The sequence below is a fragment of the Scyliorhinus canicula genome, chromosome 1, assembly GCF_902713615.1.
Source record: "Scyliorhinus canicula chromosome 1, sScyCan1.1, whole genome shotgun sequence".
In the NCBI taxonomy this organism is placed as follows: Eukaryota; Metazoa; Chordata; class Chondrichthyes; order Carcharhiniformes; family Scyliorhinidae; genus Scyliorhinus; species Scyliorhinus canicula.
The window spans coordinates 179,468,108-179,488,233 of record NC_052146.1 but is presented as its reverse complement, the minus strand read 5'-3'; the positions used below and the strand labels follow the sequence as shown (position 1 = coordinate 179,488,233).

General features: G+C 48.3%; 1 protein-coding gene across 4 annotated transcripts in view; it reads left to right on the top strand.

Moving 5' to 3' along the window:
- prkn (parkin RBR E3 ubiquitin protein ligase) overlaps positions 1–20,126 on the top strand; it is a 1,360,483-nt gene that overhangs the window by 553,817 nt on the left and 786,540 nt on the right. For all 4 annotated transcript variants that reach the window (XM_038803523.1, XM_038803514.1, XM_038803532.1 and 1 more), the window contains one exon: positions 7,333–7,451. In XM_038803523.1, the coding sequence (XP_038659451.1) occupies positions 7,333–7,451 (119 nt within the window). The remainder of the gene's footprint in view (positions 1–7,332; positions 7,452–20,126) is intronic.

Sequence of the window (20,126 nt, the reverse complement as noted above, 5' to 3'; positions counted from 1 at the left end):
CAGGGCCTCAGCCTGAATGAGGGTGGCCATTTTGCGTGCTTTTCGCGGACTCCCGCGCTTGGGTGCACTGAACGAGGGGACGTCGACGTCGACGAACGTAATGCGCAGGCTCGCACCACGCCTGATCGCACCGCGTATGCGCGGTGGCACACAACAAACGCAGTAACTCAACAGTTTGTGGCAACTGTGGCTCCGCCCATTTAAAGCACCAGTGTCCTGCCAAATCCCGACGATGCAATGTGGCAAACTTGGCCACTATGCTGCTTTATGCAGATCAACTCAACCTGCTAGCTTTCGTTGCTCCAGCCAGCCTCGCAGGGATGTCCGGGCCATTCAGCCCACAGTCACAGAGCCTGATGCAGACATGCTGCCTGATTTTGACACCGACGACCCGAAGGCGCCTTTTCAAGTCAGCATCATAACAGAGAACAGGATTTCTCCAAAGCACAGCACCAAGCCTATTCCGATACACAGTGTTGATCCGGACGATGAGTGGTGTGCCACCCTTACGGTCAACCGGTCCCAAATATGATTCCGCCTGGACACCGGTGCCTCCGCCAATCTCATTGCGCGGTCTGACCTCCAAAGCCTTTGTGTCAAACCAGCCATCCTGCCATCAGCATGCCAATTACTAGATTACAATGGCAATGCCATTGCTGCCAGCGGCTCATGCCAACTGGAAGTGACGCATCGGTCACACAAAGCCATCTTGCCGTTTGAAATCATAGGCTCCTCGAAAGCCTCCTTGCTTGGCGCGCAGGCATGCAAGCTGTTGAACCTAGTGCAGAGGGTTCACTCTCTCTCTCCTGTTGATGCGTCTGCCTTTCCAGACACCGACTTCAGGGCGCAACTCAAAGCCATTATCAACCAGTACCACGACATCTTCGAGGGCATGGGCACGCTCCCGTATACCTACAAGATTCTATTAAAGCCAAACGCCACGCTGGTGGTGCACGCACCTCGCAGGGTCCCAGCGCCCCTTGAGGACCGCCTCAAGCAACAGCTCCAAGACCTCCAGGACCAAGGAATGATCTCCAGGGTCACGGAACCAACCAACTGGGTCAGTTCCATGGTATGTGTAAAAAAAGCCTTCCGGCGAATTGAGAATTTGTATCAATCCCAAGGATCTTAATCGCAAGATCATGAGGGAGCACTATCCCATTCCCAAGCATGAAGAGCTCACATATGAAATGGCTCTTTACCAAACTTGAAGCCTCAAAAGGATTCTGGCAAATCCAGCTAGATGAATCTAGTAGAAAGCTCTGCATGAGGGACTGTTTAGCTCACAGGGCTAATCGCTGGCTTTGAAAGCACACCAAGGCAAGCCAGCAGCACGGTTCGATTCCTGTAACAGCCTCCCCGAACAGGTGCTGGAGTGTGGCGACTAGGGGCTTTTCACAGTAACTTCATTTGAAGCCTACTCGTGACAATAAGCGATTTTCATTTCAATACCCCCTTTGGAAGATATTGCTACAACAGAATGCTGTTTGGGATCACCTCGGCGTCCGAGGTGTTTCATAGGATCATGGAACAAATGATGGAAGGGATTGAAGGTGTTCGCGTCTATGTCAATGAAATAATCATCTGTTCCACCACCCCACAGGAGCACATTAGTCGCCTCCAGCGCTTTTTCAGACGCATACATGAACATGGCCTCCGCCTCAACAGAGCCAAGTGCTCTTTCGGTCAGACAGGTATCAAATTCCTAGGGGACCACATCTTCCATTTGGGTGTGCGGCCGGATGCGGACAAGGTAGCTGCCATCACAGCTACGGTGTTTCCACACCGGCATCACGCAACATGGCGTAGCATCACAGCAGGCCCGCGTGGAAGGAGGTAGGCCCCCTCCAAAACAAGCGCGCACCCAACAATCAGCAACATGGCGTAGCCAGAAGACAAGAAAGCGGTCCTCCGGTTCTTGGGGATGGTGAATTTTTTAGGGAAGTTCATCCCTAACCTCGCCTCTCATACCACGGCTCTCAGGAACCTGGTCAGGAAGACGACAGACTTCCAGTGGCTCCCTGCCCACGAGCGAGAATGGAGGGAACTCAAGGCTAAACTAACCACGGCCCCGGTCCTGGCCTTCTTTGATCCTGCAAAGGAGACAAAAATCTCTACGGATGCCAGTCAGTCTGGCATTGGATTGGATTTGTTTATTGTCACGTGTACCTCGGTACAGTGAAAAGTATTTTTCTGCAAGCAGCTCGACAGATCATTCAGTACATGGAAGAAAAGGGAATTAAACAGAATTCAAGAAAATACAAGAAAATACATGAGAATACATAATAGGGCAACACAAGATATACAATGTAACTACATAAGCATTGGCATCGGATGAAGCATACAGGGTGTAGTGTTAATGAGGTCAGTCAATAAGAGGGTCAATTAGGAGTCTGGTGACAGTGGGGAAGAAGCTGTTTTTGAGTCTGTTCGTGCGTGTTCTCAGACTTCTATATGTCCTGCCCGATGGAAGAAGTTGGAAAAGTGAGTAAGCCGGGTGGGAGGGATCCTTGATTATGCTGCCCGCTTTCCCCCGGCAGCGGGAGGTGTAGATGGAGTCCATGGATGGGAGGCAGGTTTGTGTGATGGACTGAGCGGTATTCACGACTCTGTGAAGTTCCTTGCGGTCCTGGGCCGAGCAGTTACCATACCAGGCTATGATGCAGCCCGATAGGATGCTTTCTATAGTGCATCTGTAAGCCGTGCTTTTGCAACGTGGTGAGACCTCGTCATGGGCCCCCGTTGCGTATGCGTCACGGGCAATGACTCCCACGGAGCAGCGCTACGCGCAGATAGAAAAGGAGTGCCTGGGCCTTCTGACCGGTGTTGTGAAGTTTCACGACTATGTCTTTGGGCTTCCTCAATTCACTGTCGAGACTGACCATCAACCGCTCATCAATATAATATAGAAGGACTTGAACGACATGACGCCTCGCCTCCAGCGTATTCTGCTCAAGCTCCAGCGATACGATTTCCAGCTGGTGTACACCCCAGGCAAGGACCTCATCGTTGCAGACGCCCTCTCCAGGTCAGTCAACTCTCCGTATGACCCAGAGGGATTCGTCTGCCAGGTCGATGCCCAGGTTGAGTTTGCAGCCTCCCATCTACCTGCCTCAGATGAACGCCTGGCCCAAATTCGCCGCGAAACGGCGGCTGATCCCCTGCTACAGCGTGTCATGCGCCACCTGACGGACGGGTGGCTCAAGGGCCAATGCCCTCAGTTCTATAACGTACGAGACAATCTGGCAGTCGTTGATGGGGTTCTCCTGAAACTGGACCGCATTGTCATCCCGCATAGCATGCGCCAGCTTGTCGTGGAACAGTTACACGAGGGCCATCTGGGCATTGAAAAGTGTCCCCGACGGGCCCGTGAAGCTGTGCACTGGCCCGGTATCAATGACGACATTGCCAACGCAGTGCTCAACTGCCCCACCTGCCAGCACTTTCAACCGGCCCAACCACGAGAGACTCTGCAGCCCCATGAGTTGGTCACGTCACCTTGGACCAATGTGGGTATCGACCTGTTCCACGCGTTGGGTAGGGACTATGTCCTGATCGTAGACTACTTTTCAAACTACTCGGAGGTGATAAGATTGCATGACCTCACTTCGTCCGCAGTCATTCGGGCATGCAAAGAAACATTTGCTCGGCACGGCATCCCACTCACGGTGATGTCGGACAATGGCCCCTGCTTCACCAGCCAAGAATGGGCCAGCTTTGCCCGGCAGTACAATTTCGCCCATGTGACATCCAGTCCCCTGTACCCCCAGTCCAACGGCAAAGCAGAGAAGGGAGTTCACATAGTCAAGAGGCTCCTATGCAAGGCTGCCAATGCCGGGTCTGACTTCTATCTTGCCTTGCTGGCCTATCGCTCCGCCCCGCTGTCCACTGGCCTGTCGCCCGCACAGTTATTAATGCATCGCACCCTGAGAACGGCAGTGCCGTCCATCCATGTACCAAATCTCGACCATGTTCCAGTTCTTCGCAAAATGCAGATTTCTCGTGCGCAGCACAAGGCGACTCATGATTCCCGTGGTGCTGATCTCCCCGATCTCACTCCAGACGACAATGTTTGCGTCCATCTCCCGGATGGTGGCTGGTCTGCAACCGCTGTTGTCCTCAGGCAGGTGCCCCCCACCCCGCCCCCCCCCCCCCGCCCCGCTCATTCCTGTTTCAGCTACCAGATCGCTCCATTCTGCGCCGCAATCGACGCGCCCTTCACCTCGTTCCACGATCGCCACGTGATCCTCCGGTGTTGCATCGCTCCCCTGCTGACCCTGCCACGGACTATGCACAGCTTCCTGTCACTCTGCCTCCTCCCGACTGTGATGCAGTCCAGCCGGCTCCTGAACTGGCGGCTCCCGACCCACCCTTGAGGCGGTCAACCAGAATTCACCGCCCACCTCAGAGACTGAATTTATGAACTTTACAAATTTATGGACTCTCTGAGTTGTTTCCCTGCCTTGTTTGATCGTTTTCTTGGTTTGTATATAGTATTGTTCTCGTTCACTTTGTTGCATACTAGTTCTCTGCACCAGGCACCTTCCCTTGTATATAACTTAGTTTTCCTGTACATGGTCCTGTAAATACGTCTTCGCACCCCACACGTAGTTAGGAACATTATCAACACACACTATTTATTGCCACAAACATACAAAAACATTTTTTTCAAAAAGGGGGGGATGTCATAATGTACACCAGTATATCATGGTGCAGCCACACACACTGATGGACATACAATAGGACCGATCAACATGCATAACACCGCAGCCAATCACCAGTTAGAGCACACTCACTATAAAGTCAGAGGGCATCAGTTTTCCCGCTCATTCGGGATGCAGCCTTTCAGAAGTACAGAGCTTACAGCACAGTTTCTCACCATGTGCTGAGTGATTAGACTGGTTAGGACAGGCACAGGTCTTTAGTTAATCTAACATCGTGTTAACCCACAGTAAGAGTATGTTCAACAGTTTATAGTTTAATAAAATAGTGTTGTACTATTTTAAGTGTTGGTGGCTTGTATGTGTTTCACGGATCCAGAGCACCCAACAACTCAGGCGTGGTGGCCGTTTCCACACCGGCATCACGCAACATGGCGTAGCATCACAGCAGGCCTGCGTGGAAGGAGGTAGGCCCCCTCCAAAACACGCGCGCGCCCACCAATCGGTAGCCCCCGATTGCGGGCCTGTCCATCGGACAGGCCCCCCGGAGTCTGAATCCCCCCCCCAACCAGGACGGCCACCGCTGCCGTGGGTCCAAGCTCCCGCCGGGTAGTACCAGGTTGGATTCACATCGGCGGAACTTGGCGGGAACTCGGCCGGCGACCACGGAGAATCGCCATGGGATCTGTTTTCAATGGCCCCCCCACTTGCGCCGCGTCGACCACGGGCGCGCCACTGACTGTCGAATCGCGTCCTGGCATCGTAGCTTCGTGGCAGGAATTTCCGGCGTCACCGCCGATTCTCCAACCTGGCCCGGGATCGGAGAATCCCAGCCATGGTCTCCGAAGAATTAGAAAGCACCTCCAAAGTTCAGTGAGCAAGAAACCTTTCACCGAAGCAAAGAAGCAGTAGTAAAATCTCAGCAATTAAAAGCTTTCCAGACTGTCAATTTATCAGCTTTGTTCATCCCTGATGTCCTCTTACCTTGTTCAATTTGGTGAGCTTTAGACAGCTTGGGAAACCCCTGAACTGCCAAATTAACCCAGAATCCAAGGTTGCAGATGCAGCAAATTGTCTTTCTGTATTTTTTAATTGCAGATATGTCTGTTCCAGAGGGTTTCCCACAAAAATATGCAAGAGTAGAATGCAAGAGTTGGCAGGTTCCTGCTCGGTCCCCAATGCTCTCACATGTTTTTTCTTCTTTAGCCTCTTGCACACATCAGTATGCACCATCCTGGCTGATTAAAATTTCACTCAACTCCTGCAAATGTTCCTCTGACAACATCTGAAGGGAAGTACCCAGGAGTGGGCCAAATTGAGCACTTTTTCAATTTTACTTTCCTTCATGAGTGGAATTTCTGTTCATCATCCTCCACTGCTGATAAGAAAGAAGACTTGTACTTTAAAGCATCTTCCATGACCTCCCAGGCAATTATCTAGTTTTGAATTGTTGTGACTGTGACAATATGTAGGAAATATGGTGGGCGAGATTCTCCCATATGGGGAGAAATCGTAAGGCTGGCGTCAAACCCGGGCGGGTTTGACGCCAGCCCCCCCCCCTTCCCGACCGGGAACCGATTCTGGTCCCCGGTCGGGGCTAGCAGCCCGACGCCGTAAGCTCCGGCATCACGGGCTTAACGAATTTCGTTAAGCCCGCTTGCCGGAGTTAGCGCCGGCTGACGCGTCATATGACGTCAGCCGCGCATGCGCGGATTGGAAGACTACAACCCGCGCATGCGCGGATGACGTCATCGCGCATTTGCGCGAAACCCGCGCATGCGCGAGCCGGGTTGCCCCTCAGCCGCCCTGCGAATGGATACTGCGGGGCGGCGGAAGGAGAAATAGTGCGCGGGCATCGGGCCCGCTGCCCGCGATCGGTGCCCACCGATCGGGGGCCCATGGCACCCTTGGCACGGTCGTGGTACTGCCATGCCAATCGGTGCCATGGTTATAAAATGCGAGTGTTTACGGCCGTTTTTACGAACGGCCAGACCAGGTGTGTTTGCCGTTCGTAAAAACAGCCGTAAAGGGCTGGGAACTCGGCCCATCTATCAGCTGTGAATCACTGCCGGCCGTAAAAAAACGGCGGCAGCGATTCGTATCGGGAGTTGGGCGTGGGGGGGGGAGAATAGCGGGAGGGCGTCAGACTAGCGTGGCCGTAAAATATTACGAACCACGCTATTCTCCGCACCGTCGGGAGTGCGGAGAATCTCGCCCGGTAGCTTTGTGCTTATCAAAGTTCCAGAAACTGCATTGTGATAATGTCCAGACAATACTGGTACGAACACTCCGGAGAACAGATTTTCTTCAAAATAGTACCAACTAGCTGAGAGGACAGGCTGGACCTCAATTTAACATTGACAGCACATGCAACAGTGCAACACTCTCCTGAAGTATGCATCAAGGTTTCAGCAAAGAAACTTGTGTTAATTCCCGTGGTGGTTTTCGAGCACTTGACCGTCTGTCTTAGACATGAAAATGCTGCTTTTGAGCCACTGATCAAAGGAGCAGAAATACACCCCTTTAGTACTTTTTGTACCAAAATACACAATGCTGTTTGAAAGAAATTGTATGCATTCTGCGTTACTCTCTTTGAAGAGATTAAACCATTTAGATTGGTTTGTTGAACTCTTGAAAGATATGTTTTCAATACAGTGTTTTTATATTTCAGGTTCAAGAACCTACAGCAGATTTTATGTCTACTGCAAGGCAGTGTGCAAAGAAATTCAGCCTGGGAAACTAAGAGTACGATGCAGCACATGTCAGCAAGGAACACTAACTTTAACCAGGGTAAGCTAATACAACACCATATTTTATTAGTATTAAAGTGCATGTCAAGCATTTAAAAAATGTTGGGTGGGATGTCCCAGCCTTTCCCGCCAGTTGCATCCTCTAATCCCGCTGACGTGATCTTCCAGTCCTAGCGAGCAGTGATTCCCACTGCCACAGGTTCCCCAGCGGCAGTGGTGCGAACATCAGGAAACCCCGTTGACAGCAGTGGGACTAGATGATCCCATCACTGGCCGCAGGATGGAATGGGATGTGGAGGTGGAGAGACTAAGTGCTGACGTCGGGTCTGAATCGTGAGTGTTCGACAAGGACAAAAGCGGTGCCGGTCCTGGAGTGATTCAGTTCCATTAATGGGCTAGCACCGGCGCCACGTAGAACTCACGCAATTCCAATGCATGCTCACCCTCATCCCAGCTATGGTGATGGCATTGGTTGTGCTGGAGCACGCCCATCCCATTGATGGGGTGGCAGGGGGCTGAGGGCACCTAGGAGGGTGAACTGGGGGAGGCACCCATGCAACTCATGGTGTTAAGTTCCCAGTGAGCAGTCAGTCAGCAGGGGCTGGTTTAGCTCACTCAGCTAAATCGTTGGCTTTTAAAGCAGACCAAGCAGGCCAGCAGCACGGTTCGATTCCCAGCCTTCCCGGACAGGCGCTGGAATGTGGCGACAAGGGGCTTTTCACAGTAACTTCATTGAAGCCTACTTGTGACAATAAGCGATTTTCATTTCATTTCATTTCAGTCGGCAGTTGCGCAGCCATGTGGCTGCCTTGCTGGCTGCGGCAATGGTGGCCAGTGCTCGGCCACCCCGCTCCACAGGCCACCTCCTAGCGGTCCCCCACTTCTCCCCCGCTACTCCCCTGAAATGCTGCAGGTGCCCTCTGACCAGCGGCACAATTGTCAGCACACTATAGTGATGTTGGACACTGTACCTCCTCCTGCACCCTCAGCGGCCATGGTTTGAGATACCACATGTGAACCTCGCTGTTGGTAATTCCTCCTGGCGGAAGTGGAGTATCGCAGGAGATCCGGAAAATGCCGCGTTGGGCCAACGGCCTTTACTGTTCAATTTGCATGCCTATGCCAGTACGCGGCACAGAACACATGCACACCGCTGTCAAGGGACTGGAGCCTGGGTATTCCATTTAGCGCCCGGTGCCAACCTCGATTTTTGGCTGGCGGCAAATTCAACACCCAATTGTGTTCCCGAATCCGGCGGCGTCCATCGGAGAATCCCGCCCATTAACTTTGGTATTGTGTTCTTGAATTCTTGAACTTTCAAGAAATGTTATTAATAGGTGGCCAAAATATATCACAAATATGTTAAAAGCCATTTTGTTAAAATGGTCCTTGAGCTCCGAATTTGTATTTATGCAGATAGCGGCTTGAGTGGTTCAATTTAAAATTCACCCAGCAGTCAAGCTTTAGTCATAAACAAGAAAAAAAATTAGTTTATTACAAAAAGTACTGCGGAAACTTACTGAGGTAAATGCGATGAAGTTGTTAACAAAGACACAAAGATTAAAAGCAGGTAAAGATAAAAAGATACTTGAAGATGAGATTTCAAGTTAGTCTCTGTAAAATATTGCAGGCTTGAATTCCTTCAAGGGGCTGAAATTTGATGCTCAATTTAGCAGTAATGGCAGCCTCTTGAGTTGGATGCCCAGAGATTTGCCTTTGCAGGTGGACTCACCAAACAGAACAAGTCCATGGAGTGAGTGGAAGCTCCTGTTTTCAATCTTACGGTACTATAGATGGAGGCTCTTGGTATCTGATTTAGAACAAAAGTCTGATAGCTGTTTATGGACCCCTTCCGAGAATTCTATAAACTTTCATTCGGAGGAGGTTTAATTCCATGGAAATGTAACCAATGTGATGAGCAGCACATAATTCACCCCAATAAATGCTCACTATCCAACGAGGTGCTGATGTCTTATTTTAAGACATTTCACCATTCCACCACCACTCACATGTGAAAGGCAGGTGTATCGGACATCTTTGTCTGTGGATTTTCAACCCAGTCACTGCATTAGTATCTGACGTCCGGACCTGACCAGTTAATGTGAGAGATGTGATGACAACTTGAATGAGGCTTTTTCAGCTGAACTATTTAAAGGGATGATGTGGAGATGCCGGTGTTGGACTGGGGTGGGCACAGTAAGAAGTAAGAAGGAAGGACCTCCTTTCACTTGAGGAAGGAGCAGTGCTCCGAAAGCTAGTGGGCGCAATTCTCCGCTGCCCACGACAGGTCGGAGAATAGCGGGAGGGCGTCCCCAACATTTTTCCCACCCTCCCGCTATTCTCCCCCCCGCCCCCCACGGCCGCCCCACGACACGAATCGCTGCTCGCCGTTTTTTACGGCGAACAGCGATTCTCCCCAGGCCGATGGGCCGAGTTCCCAGGCCTTTACGGCCGTTTTTACGGCCGCAAACACACCTGCTTGCTGCCGTCGTAAAAACGGCCACAATATGCCCGTTCTGGGCATCCAGGGCCCCAATTGGCACGGCAGTACCACGGCCGTGCCAAGGGGGCCATGGGCCCAGTGCGTCCGTAACGGACGCACTCTTTCTCCCTCCGCCGCCCCGCAGGATCAGTCCGCGGGGCGGCCGAGGGAGATGACGGCCCCGTGCATGCGCGGGTTGGAGCCGTCCAATCCGCGCATGCGAGGCTGACGTCATCGTGCGCGTCAGCCGGCGTGACGCTTGGCGCGCGGACTTAGCGACGGTCGCTAAGGCCGCGATGCCATGCTTCACGGGAACCGCTGCTAGCCCCACCCGGGGGGGAGAATCGGGTCCCGGGAGGGGGCGCGGAGGCTGCCGTGAAACACGGCCAGTTTCACGGCAGCCTTTACGACTCGCCGCATTTGCGGAGAATCGCGCCCATTGTTTGAAACAAACCTGTTGGACTTTAACCTGGTGTTTTAAGACGTCTTACTATTTAAAGGGACACTGTGGAGATGACAAGTGAAGGATTGTCCAGGTTTTTGAACTGAGGAAGAAACAGCAACAATGGATTCTCAACTCAACATGTCTGCACCTTGCTTCACAGATGCCTCCCTGGAACTAATGTTGCAGACTGTTATGGTCCGCAGGGAGATTCTCTTTCCTATCAACCAGAGGAAGGGGCCTAGCTCAGAGAACAAGAAGGCATAGCTGGACATTGCAAAGGAGGTCAGCAGCAGAGTGTACTGCCACGCTGAAATTTACTGACCTAATCAGGGCAGAAAACATGCATGCAATGGCACATTGAAGTGCACCTTAAAATGTCTCTGACACAAAACCCTTCACTCTGCTTTCCCAAGCACATCACTTCTCATATCACTTGCAGGTGCATCCACCTTTCTGTTTATGCACTTCTTCGCATCACTATCTAACCATCCACTGTTGCCACTCACTGTCACCTTAATGCAATTATAGAATCCCTACAGTCCACGCTGAGATTATTCATGAAGGCCCTCCCTGCTCAACCTTGCCCCTCACCTGAGGTGTGGTGATCCTCAGGTAAATCACCACCAGTCAGCTCTCCCCCTCAAAGGAGAAAGCAGCCTCTGGCTATCTAGGACAATGGCGACTTTCCACTTACACAGTACAGAAGGAAGCCATTCGGCCCATCAAGTCTGCACTGACCCTCATGAAAGAGCATCCCACCTGGGCCCACTCCCCTGCCCTATCCCCACAACCCCACCTAACCTGCAACTCTTTGGACTCTGGGAGGAAACTGGAGCACCCAGAGGAAACCTATGCAGCCACAGGGAGAAAGTGCAAATGTCACAGTCACCCAAGGCTGGAATTGAACCTGGGTCCCTGGCGTTGTGAGACAGCAGTGCTAGCCATTGTGCCACCATGCCGCTCGGTCTCATGTCAGCCTTTATCCTCATAGTGACCTTCAATATTTTGACTTAATGTTAGCAGCCTGTGAAATACGATGAACAATGTTGACTAACACCTTCTTACCTTGACAGTTCTAATTAATGTATTTCACCTCCCACAAGACTGTTCAGAGGAGGTCACTCATTCTGAGGAAGAATCATTACAGCACTAATGTTCTGTGCACCAACTCAGATATATGCATCTCAATAGGACCAGCAAAATAGGTCATTGGGTTTTATCACTTGGTGATTCACACCACTAATCAGCAAAAGCAGTTGGTGCAGCAGTAGAAAGTCCATGATGGAGGCCGAAGGTTGCTCCAAAATACTACTCAGCTGGATGCAGATGCTGATCCTTGGGGACTGCTGCTGAAGAGGATGCCTTGTAACAACACCAAAAATGTGTGGGGTGCCGGCATGCTTGGAGAGAGATTGGATAGGTTTCACTCTGCTGCAGGTCTTCCCAGTGCATGGCAAGAAGTACCGCCTGCAGAAAGCAATCGCAGCATCAAGTGAGCGCATGCTCAAATATGTATTGAATGACCATTATGTATATGATCATTTTCACTCACTGTTGATATCAAGTCTACATGAATCAGTGTGGTATACTGCGTAGTGATCTGTTATTTAATTCTGACACCAGGTACATGAGAGGCTCCTACCTGCCTAGCTCCTGTTACCAAGCATGCTGATATTCCACTGATCTCCAGTGCCTCCTCTCCTGCACGTGTCAGATGAAGGATGGCTAATTCTCCGCCTTTCATTCATATTCTGTGCTCTCTTCTTCAAAAAGTATAAAAAGAGGTCGATGAGTGAGAGGAATGGCATGTGAGGAAAGGATGAATAGGAAGTATTTGTTGAGGATGGGTGAGAGGGATAGGTAATGTATTGCGGGTAACGTCAGTGCTCCAATGGACAAATGGCGATGTGAGGAGATGTATAGATAGAAATGGTTAGGTATACTTGCAACGTAAGCTGTGGAGCGAGAGGCAAGAATAGGCTTGAGAAGGCAGGGTGAGGAGGTTTGGGTGATATACATATCAGAATACAGATAAATTTGCCACTGCACTCACCTTTCTAACCTGCTTAGGTCATTAAATTGCTTTTAATATTGAATCCAGTAGAGTGGCATAACATCGCTGTTTTTGACCTCATGGACAACGTCCAGACACGCCTTCTTGATTTCACAAGCAGGCTTCTTCCTCTTCTCAGTAAAGAGCAGCACCTTCCTTTAACTGAACACCTGGACTCAGTTCCTCAAATTCCTTCTGTTATGCTGTCAACTCCAAAATCTATCAAATTGCATCTTTGACATATCCTTTTAAATACTGGAGTTGAGCTCAATTTATGCTGATCATCAGCATGTTTGCTGGTGCTAATTGGTTGGAAATCCTGAAATGACATGGAAACACAAAGGCTGGGTTATTAAAAAAACACTAGCAAACACACTGCACTTGATTCTGATTTTCCTGTGTACTGCCAGACTGGCTTTCCCTTGTTCCTCGCACTTTGGGAATCTAAAAACTAGCCCAATTATCTGGGACAAAATTAATTGGCAGTTAAAAAATATGGGTTCATAAATGAAAGCTAGCGTGGATTTGTTGAAGGCAAATTATGTTTAACTAACTTGATTGGGTTATTTGCTGAAGTAATAGACAGCGGATAAAGGTAATGCAATTAATGTTATGTCTATAGACCTTCAAAAGACATTAGATGAAGCACCACATAAACAGACGTCAGGAGGACTTAGACATGGTGAATTGGGGAGCCACATGACAAACGATATTCAATGCAGAGAACTTTGAACTGATTTACTTTGTTTGAAAGAATATGGAGATGTAAAATAGAAAGTCATGCAATTTTAAAGGTAATGCTCCATGGAGGTATGTGTGTGGTGGTGGGAGGGGGGCAGAAGAAAATTGCTCAGGGGGTGATTGGGAAAAAACTGTTCTGTGGGGTGGTAAGCGGGAAAACTACTGCAATCGGGGTGGGGGGCACGGGGGCAGAATTGTGATGTATAATTCATAGGCTATGAAGAAAAACATGAAACTAGCTTATCAAAACATGTGTTAAAACATAGTCTGGTTTTTCTAAAGTTAGATCACATTTAGGATGTATAAACTTGGGGAAATTTAGAAATAGGAAATGTAACTTATATGATACATTTTTGTTTCTGAATGCTTAAGTGATGTTGCTAGTCACAAATGTTTGAGTGTGGTGGTTTGGGGCAATTGTGACATTGATTTCAGTTACATAACTGTTGCAATGTTAAATATTAGCTGACTGCTCTTAGAGTGCAACTGATGTCAAATAATGGCCAAATGGTTGCTTTTGGCATTGGCTAAATGATTGCTTTTGAGCATAATTGATGTCAAACAACGGCTAAATTATTGCTTTTGAGCGCAATAGATGTTAAACGATGACTAAGTGATTCCTTTTGAGTTAAAATGATGTCAAATAGTGGATAAATAATTACTTTTGGGTGAATTTGATATCAAATGATAGCTAAATGATTGCTTTTGAACACAATTGATATCAAACAATGGCTAAATAATTGCTTTCGAGCATAATTGATGTCAAACAATGGCTAAATAATTGCTTTTGTGCACAATTGATATCAAATAATAGTTAAATGATTACATTTGAGGGCAATCACTGTCAAATGACTGTTGGAAGGGGTCAGGTATGAAAGTCCCTTTCAGAGTCTTACTTAGGTTCAGAGTTGCACTCTGGATGTAATAGGAATGAGTGACTATGACTAGTAATATGTTATAACAACAATTTTGTTGAATATTGAATAATAATTATCATAATAATAATATGACAGCTATAATAGATAATATTAAAAAAGAGGAAGATATGTAAAAGGAAAGATAACTTTATTGAAGGGGGAAAGTACTTTATAGAGATCAGAATAAAAGAAGGAAGACAGCTTTTTCTAAAGAACAAACAATAACCTCAACTTAGTTTGTTCCATTACAGCTCCCCAAATTGGTACATACATTACCAAATTGCTGGGTAACCTTATGAGTGGGCAGTTCAGTCTGTTAGTCTATTCCTGGCCCTTCCTCCCATCTTCAGGGGTGACTATTCCATTACTGCAGCAACAGCTTGTCCTCGAAGAAGATCCCCTTGAAGCCAAATTTCTGGCTCCTTTCCAGCCTTTCCAAGTCTGGCATAGTGCCTTCTCAAAACAAGTCTCAGTTCATATCAATTCCCACAAGCACTGCTAGGCCATGCAGACTTTGCAATATCCAAGTTGTTTATGCATCTTTTGATGGCGTCTTCCTGCCTGCCATCCTTCAAGTGTTGTGCCCATCACTCAAACTCCACTTTCTGAAGCCCAAGTGAGGTTACTCATTTCCCTGTCTGATAGTTCAAGGGTCACTGGATGCAATAAGATAAAGGACGCGTGACAAACATAAGTTGCTTTAGTATTCTAGCTTGAAAAGTGGAAAACAAAGATGTAAAGCGGGATTTTATCGGCCAAGGGCTTCATGCCGTTGGGATCCTCTGGTTCCACCGAAGTCAACTCCCCACACTGGGCTCCCCAGCAGCGGGGTGAGCATGCCATACAAAAGCCAGTCGACGTTTGTGGACCCTGAAGATCCTGTTGGCGGCCAGTGGCCTGCTGCATCTCCCGCGGGAAAATCTGCCGCGAGGGATGGAAAATTCCGGGTGTCATCTAAATACTAGCTGTGCAAGACCAATGTGAAAGAAAATACGATTATTATTGATTAAATAATCAAAACACAATCATAGCTGGGTTAAGATCATTGTCTACCAAGTAACGTTTAATACAAAACAACTTTGAATGTTCACTATAAGAGCGAAACAGAAATAAAATGCAAAAGTACCTATTTGCAAAAATTAGTGACTGTCGGGTTTTATGGGGTTTAAACTTCCATTTGCCAGTACTTCCCTGCATGTAACACGCATGTAACACAACTCGATACAGATAACACCAGCAGTGCTTTGTCCTACCGTAGACTCTCCTGTGAAGCTGTCTCCACCAGATTCAGGTGAGAGATCCTGGCCTGTTTGTGTTTCTGACCCTCTCTTCCTTATTAAAAAATGATCCATCTCCAGTTCATCACACAGTACTATTGCTTGCTTGCTGGCAGCTACAAGATGGAGCAATCTCTGCTCTATGATTTCATGCCCAAAGCACAGACCTACACGGCGCATGATGTCAGTGTATGCGCAGGGCACGGGACCTGCTCTCTGCCGGCGCTTCTGGCGGGAAAAGTCTAGTGTTCGCATAAGGCCAGTCGTGGTTGGCAATCTGAAAAGCCGGCCGCAGCCGGCATTCTGACTAGCCAGTCGCGGCCATTGGGCATTTCTCCCACGATTGGGAACGCTGCTCCGCGAACCTCTCAACACGAACCCGTGACCTGCGGGTGGGTCACAACCCTGAGTTTGAAAAAGGCACAAGTGGTTAGCACTGCTGCCTCACAGCACCAGGGACCACAGTTTGATTCCAAACTGCAGTGACTGTGTCTGTGGAGTTTGCGCATTCGCCCCATTTCTGTGTGGATTTCCTCTGGGTTCTCCGGTTTTCTCCCATAGTCCAAAGATGTGCAGGTTAGGTGGATTGGCCATGTTAAGTTGTCCCTAAGTACCGACAGGTTGAGTGGGGTTACTGGCCCAGGTGGGGTGGTCTTTCAAAGTTGACCACTGGTTGATGCAGACTCGATGGGCTGAATGGCCTCCTTCTGCACTGTAGGGATTCTATGAAATGAATGCTATTGAATGCAAGTTATGTCAAAATGTTTGGGTTGGGATTCTACTGCTGCAGTCTATGTGCTAAAGTGTTGCTGTAGTACTGTTTGGTAGTGTGTTCCAGTATCTTTACTTAGTGATAATGATGGTGGAAGACTGATATATGTCTAAGTTCAGATTTGTCACTTGGAGAAGAACTTAGAACTACTGCTCTTGTCTCCTGGTGATAGAGATAATGCGCAGGAATCTCCATCGGCCGACGCCGGAATCGGGAAACGCGACTGGGCGGTGAACCGATTTCAAAGCCAAAATCGCGGCAGGCACTGATTTCACGCCAAATCGTAACTCTCCGTTGCCTTAAGAGTGGCGTCAATACATTCCAGAACACACACACTGCAAACACCCTTGGCAGATCATTTAATCACGAAAAGACAGAGCTCAGGCGAGGTTACGATAGTCCCCATCTCACAAAATATGACACAGTGTATGGAAAGGCTCAGTAAACCAAGGTCCACCACACTAAGAAAACAAAAAGGGACAGTCAATAGGGAATTAAAGATGCTATATTTAAATGCCCGCAGTGTACGGAACAAGGTAGATGAGCTTGTGGCCCAGATTGTGACTGGCAGGTATGATGTGGTAGGCATCACAGAGACATGGTTGCAGGGGGTTCAGGACTGGCAGTTAAACATCCAGGGATTTACAACCTATCGAAAAGACAGAGAGGTGGGTAGAGGGGGCGGGGTTGCCTTGTTAATTAGAAATGAAATTAAATCAATAGCACTAAACGACATAGGGTCAGACGATGTGGAGTCTGTGTGGGTAGAGTTGAGGAACCACAAAGGCAAAAAAACCATAATGGGAGTTATGTACAGGCCTCCTGACAGTGGTCAGGACCAGGGGCACAAAATGCACCACGAAATAGAAAGGGCATGTCAGAAAGGCAAGGTCACAGTGATCATGGGGGACTTCAATATGCAGGTGGACTGGGTAAATAATGTTGCCAATGGACCCAAAGAAAGGGAATTCATTGAATGTTTACAGGATGGCTTTTTGGAACAGCTTGTGATGAAGCCCACGAGGGAACAGGCTATTCTGGACTTAGTGTTATGTAATGAGCCAGAATTGATAAAAGATCTTAAAGTAAGGGAACACTTAGGAAGCAGTGATCATAATATGGTAGAATTCAGTCTGCAATTTGAAAGAAGGAAGGTAGAATCAGATGTAAAGGTTTTACAGTTAAATAAAGGTAATTACAGGCGCATGAGGGAGGAACTGACGAAAATCGACTGGAAGCAGAGCCTAGTGGGAAAGACAGTAGAACAGCAATGGCAGGAGTTTCTGGGAGTAATTGAGGACACAGTGCAGAGGTTCATCCCAAAGAAAAGAAAGGTTATCAAAGGGAGGATTAGGCAGCCATGGCTGACAAAGGAAGTCAGGGAATGCATCAAGGCAAAAGAGAGAGCCTATAATATGGCAAAGAGTAGTGGGAAGTCAGAAGATTGGGAAGGCTACAAAAACAAACAGAGGATAACAAAGAGAGAAATAAGGAAGGAGAGGATCAAATATGAAGGTAGGCTAGCCAGTAACATTAGGAATGATAGTAAAAGTTTCTTTAAATACATTAAAAACAAACGGGAGGCAAAAGTAGACATTGGGCCGCTCCAAAATGACGCTGGTAATCTAGTGATGGGAGACAAGGAAATAGCTGAGGAACTTAATAAGTACTTTGCGTCCGTCTTCACAGTAGAAGACATGAGTAATATCCCAACAATTCAGGAAAGTCAGGGGGCAGAGTTGAATATGGTTGCCATCACAAAGGAGAAGGTGCTAGAGAAACTAAAAGGTCTGAAAATTGATAAATCTCCGGGCCCAGATGGGCTACATCCTAGAGTTCTAAAGGAGATAGCTGAAGAAATAGTGGAGGCGTTAGTTATGATCTTTAAAAGTCACTGGAATCAGGGAAAGTCCCAGAGGATTGGAAAATCGCTGTTGTAACCCCCCAGTTCAAGAAGGGAACAAGAAAAAAGATGGAAAATTATAGGCCAATTAGCCTAACCTCGGTTGTTGGCAAAATTCTAGAATCCATCGTTAAGGATGAGATTTCTAAATTCTTGGAAGTGCAGGGTCGGATTAGGACAAGTCAGCATGGATTTAGTAAGGGGAGGTCGTGCCTGACAAACCTGTTAGAGTTCTTTGAAGAGATAACAAATAGGTTAGACCAAGGAGAGCCAATGGATGTTATCTATCTTGACTTCCAAAAGGCCTTTGACAAGGTGCCTCACGGGAGACTGCTGAGTAAAATAAGGGCCCATGGTATTCGAGGCAAGATACTAACATGGATTGACGATTGGCTGTCAGACAGAAGGCAGAGAGTTGGGATAAAAGGTTCTTTTTCGGAATGGCAACCGGTGACAAGTGGTGTCCCGCAGGGTTCAGTGTTGGGGCCACAGCTGTTCTCTTTATATATTAACGATCTAGATGACGGGACTGGGGGCATTCTGGCCAAGTTTGCCGATGATACAAAGATACAAATGATACAAAGGGGCAGCAGGGTAGCATGGTGGTTAGCATAAATGCTTCACAGCTCCAGGGTCCCAGGTTCGATTCCCAGCTGGGTCACTGTCTGTGTGGAGTCTGCACGTCCTCCCCCTGTGTGCGTGGGTTTCCTCCGGGTGCTCCGGTTTCCTCCCACAGTCCAAAGATGTGCGGGTTAGGTGGATTGGCCATGCTAAATTGCCCGTAGTGTCCTAATAAAAGTAAGGTTAAGGGGGGGTTGTTGGGTTACGGGTATAGGGTGGATATGTGGGTTTGAGTAGGGTGATCATGGCTCGGCACAACATTGAGGGCCGAAGGGCCTGTTCTGTGCTGTACTGTTCTATGTTCTATGTTCTAGGTGGAGGGGCAGGTAGTATTGAGGAGGTGGGGAGGCTGCAGAAAGATTTAGACAGTTTAGGAGAATGGTCCACGAAGTGGCTGATGAAATTCAACGTGGGCAAGTGCGAGGTCTTGCACTTTGGAAAAAAGAATAGAGGCATGGACTATTTTCTAAACGGTGACAAAATTCATAATGCTAAAGTGCAAAGGGACTTGGGAGTCCTAGTCCAGGATTCTCTAAAGGTAAACTTGCAGGTTGAGTCCGTAATTAAGAAAGCAAATGTAATGTTGTCATTTATCTCAAGAGGCTTGGAATATAAAAGCAGGGATGTACTTCTGAGGCTTTATAAAGCACTAGTTAGGCCCCATTTAGAATACTGTGAGCAATTTTGGGCCCCACACCTCAGGAAGGACATACTGGCACTGGAGCGGGTCCAGCGGAGATTCACACGGATGATCCCAGGAATGGTAGGCCTAACACACGATGAACGTCTGAGGATCGTGGTATTATATTCATTGGAGTTTAGGAGGTTGAGGGGAGATCTAATAGAAACTTACAAGATAATGAATGGCTTGGATAGGATGGACGTAGGGAAGTTGTTTCCATTAGCAGGGGAGACTAGGACGCGGGGGCACAGCCTTAGAATAAAAGGGAGTCACTTTAGAACAGAGATGAGGAGAAATTTCTTCAGCCAGAGAGTGGTAGGTCTGTGGAATTCATTGCCACAGAGGGCGGTGGAGGCCGGGACATTGAGTGTCTTTAAGACAGAAATTGATAAATTCTTGATTTCTCGAGGAATTAAGGGCTATGGGGAGAGAGCGGGTAAATGGAGTTGAAATCAACCATGATTGAATGGTGGAGTGGACTCGATGGGCCGAATGGCCTTACTTCCGCTCCTATGTCTTATGGTCTTATGGTCTTATTAGAGGGCCTGACAAGTAATGTCCAGGGCCTCCGCCTCCAATGGGCCATATTCTCGACGGCGAGGTTCACTTGTGCTTTTAAAAATCATGAAACCGGTATGGCGGCGAGCAGGGGCGGGAAGGGTGGGTGATATGTTCCTGGAAGGGAGCTTCGTGAGTTTGAGGAGCTTGGAGGAGAAATTTGGGTTGGTAAGGGGAAATGATTTTAGATACCTACAGTTGCGGGACTTTGTTCGTAGACAGGTCCCATCTTTCCCGCGCCTCCCGCCAATGGGGATCCTAGAC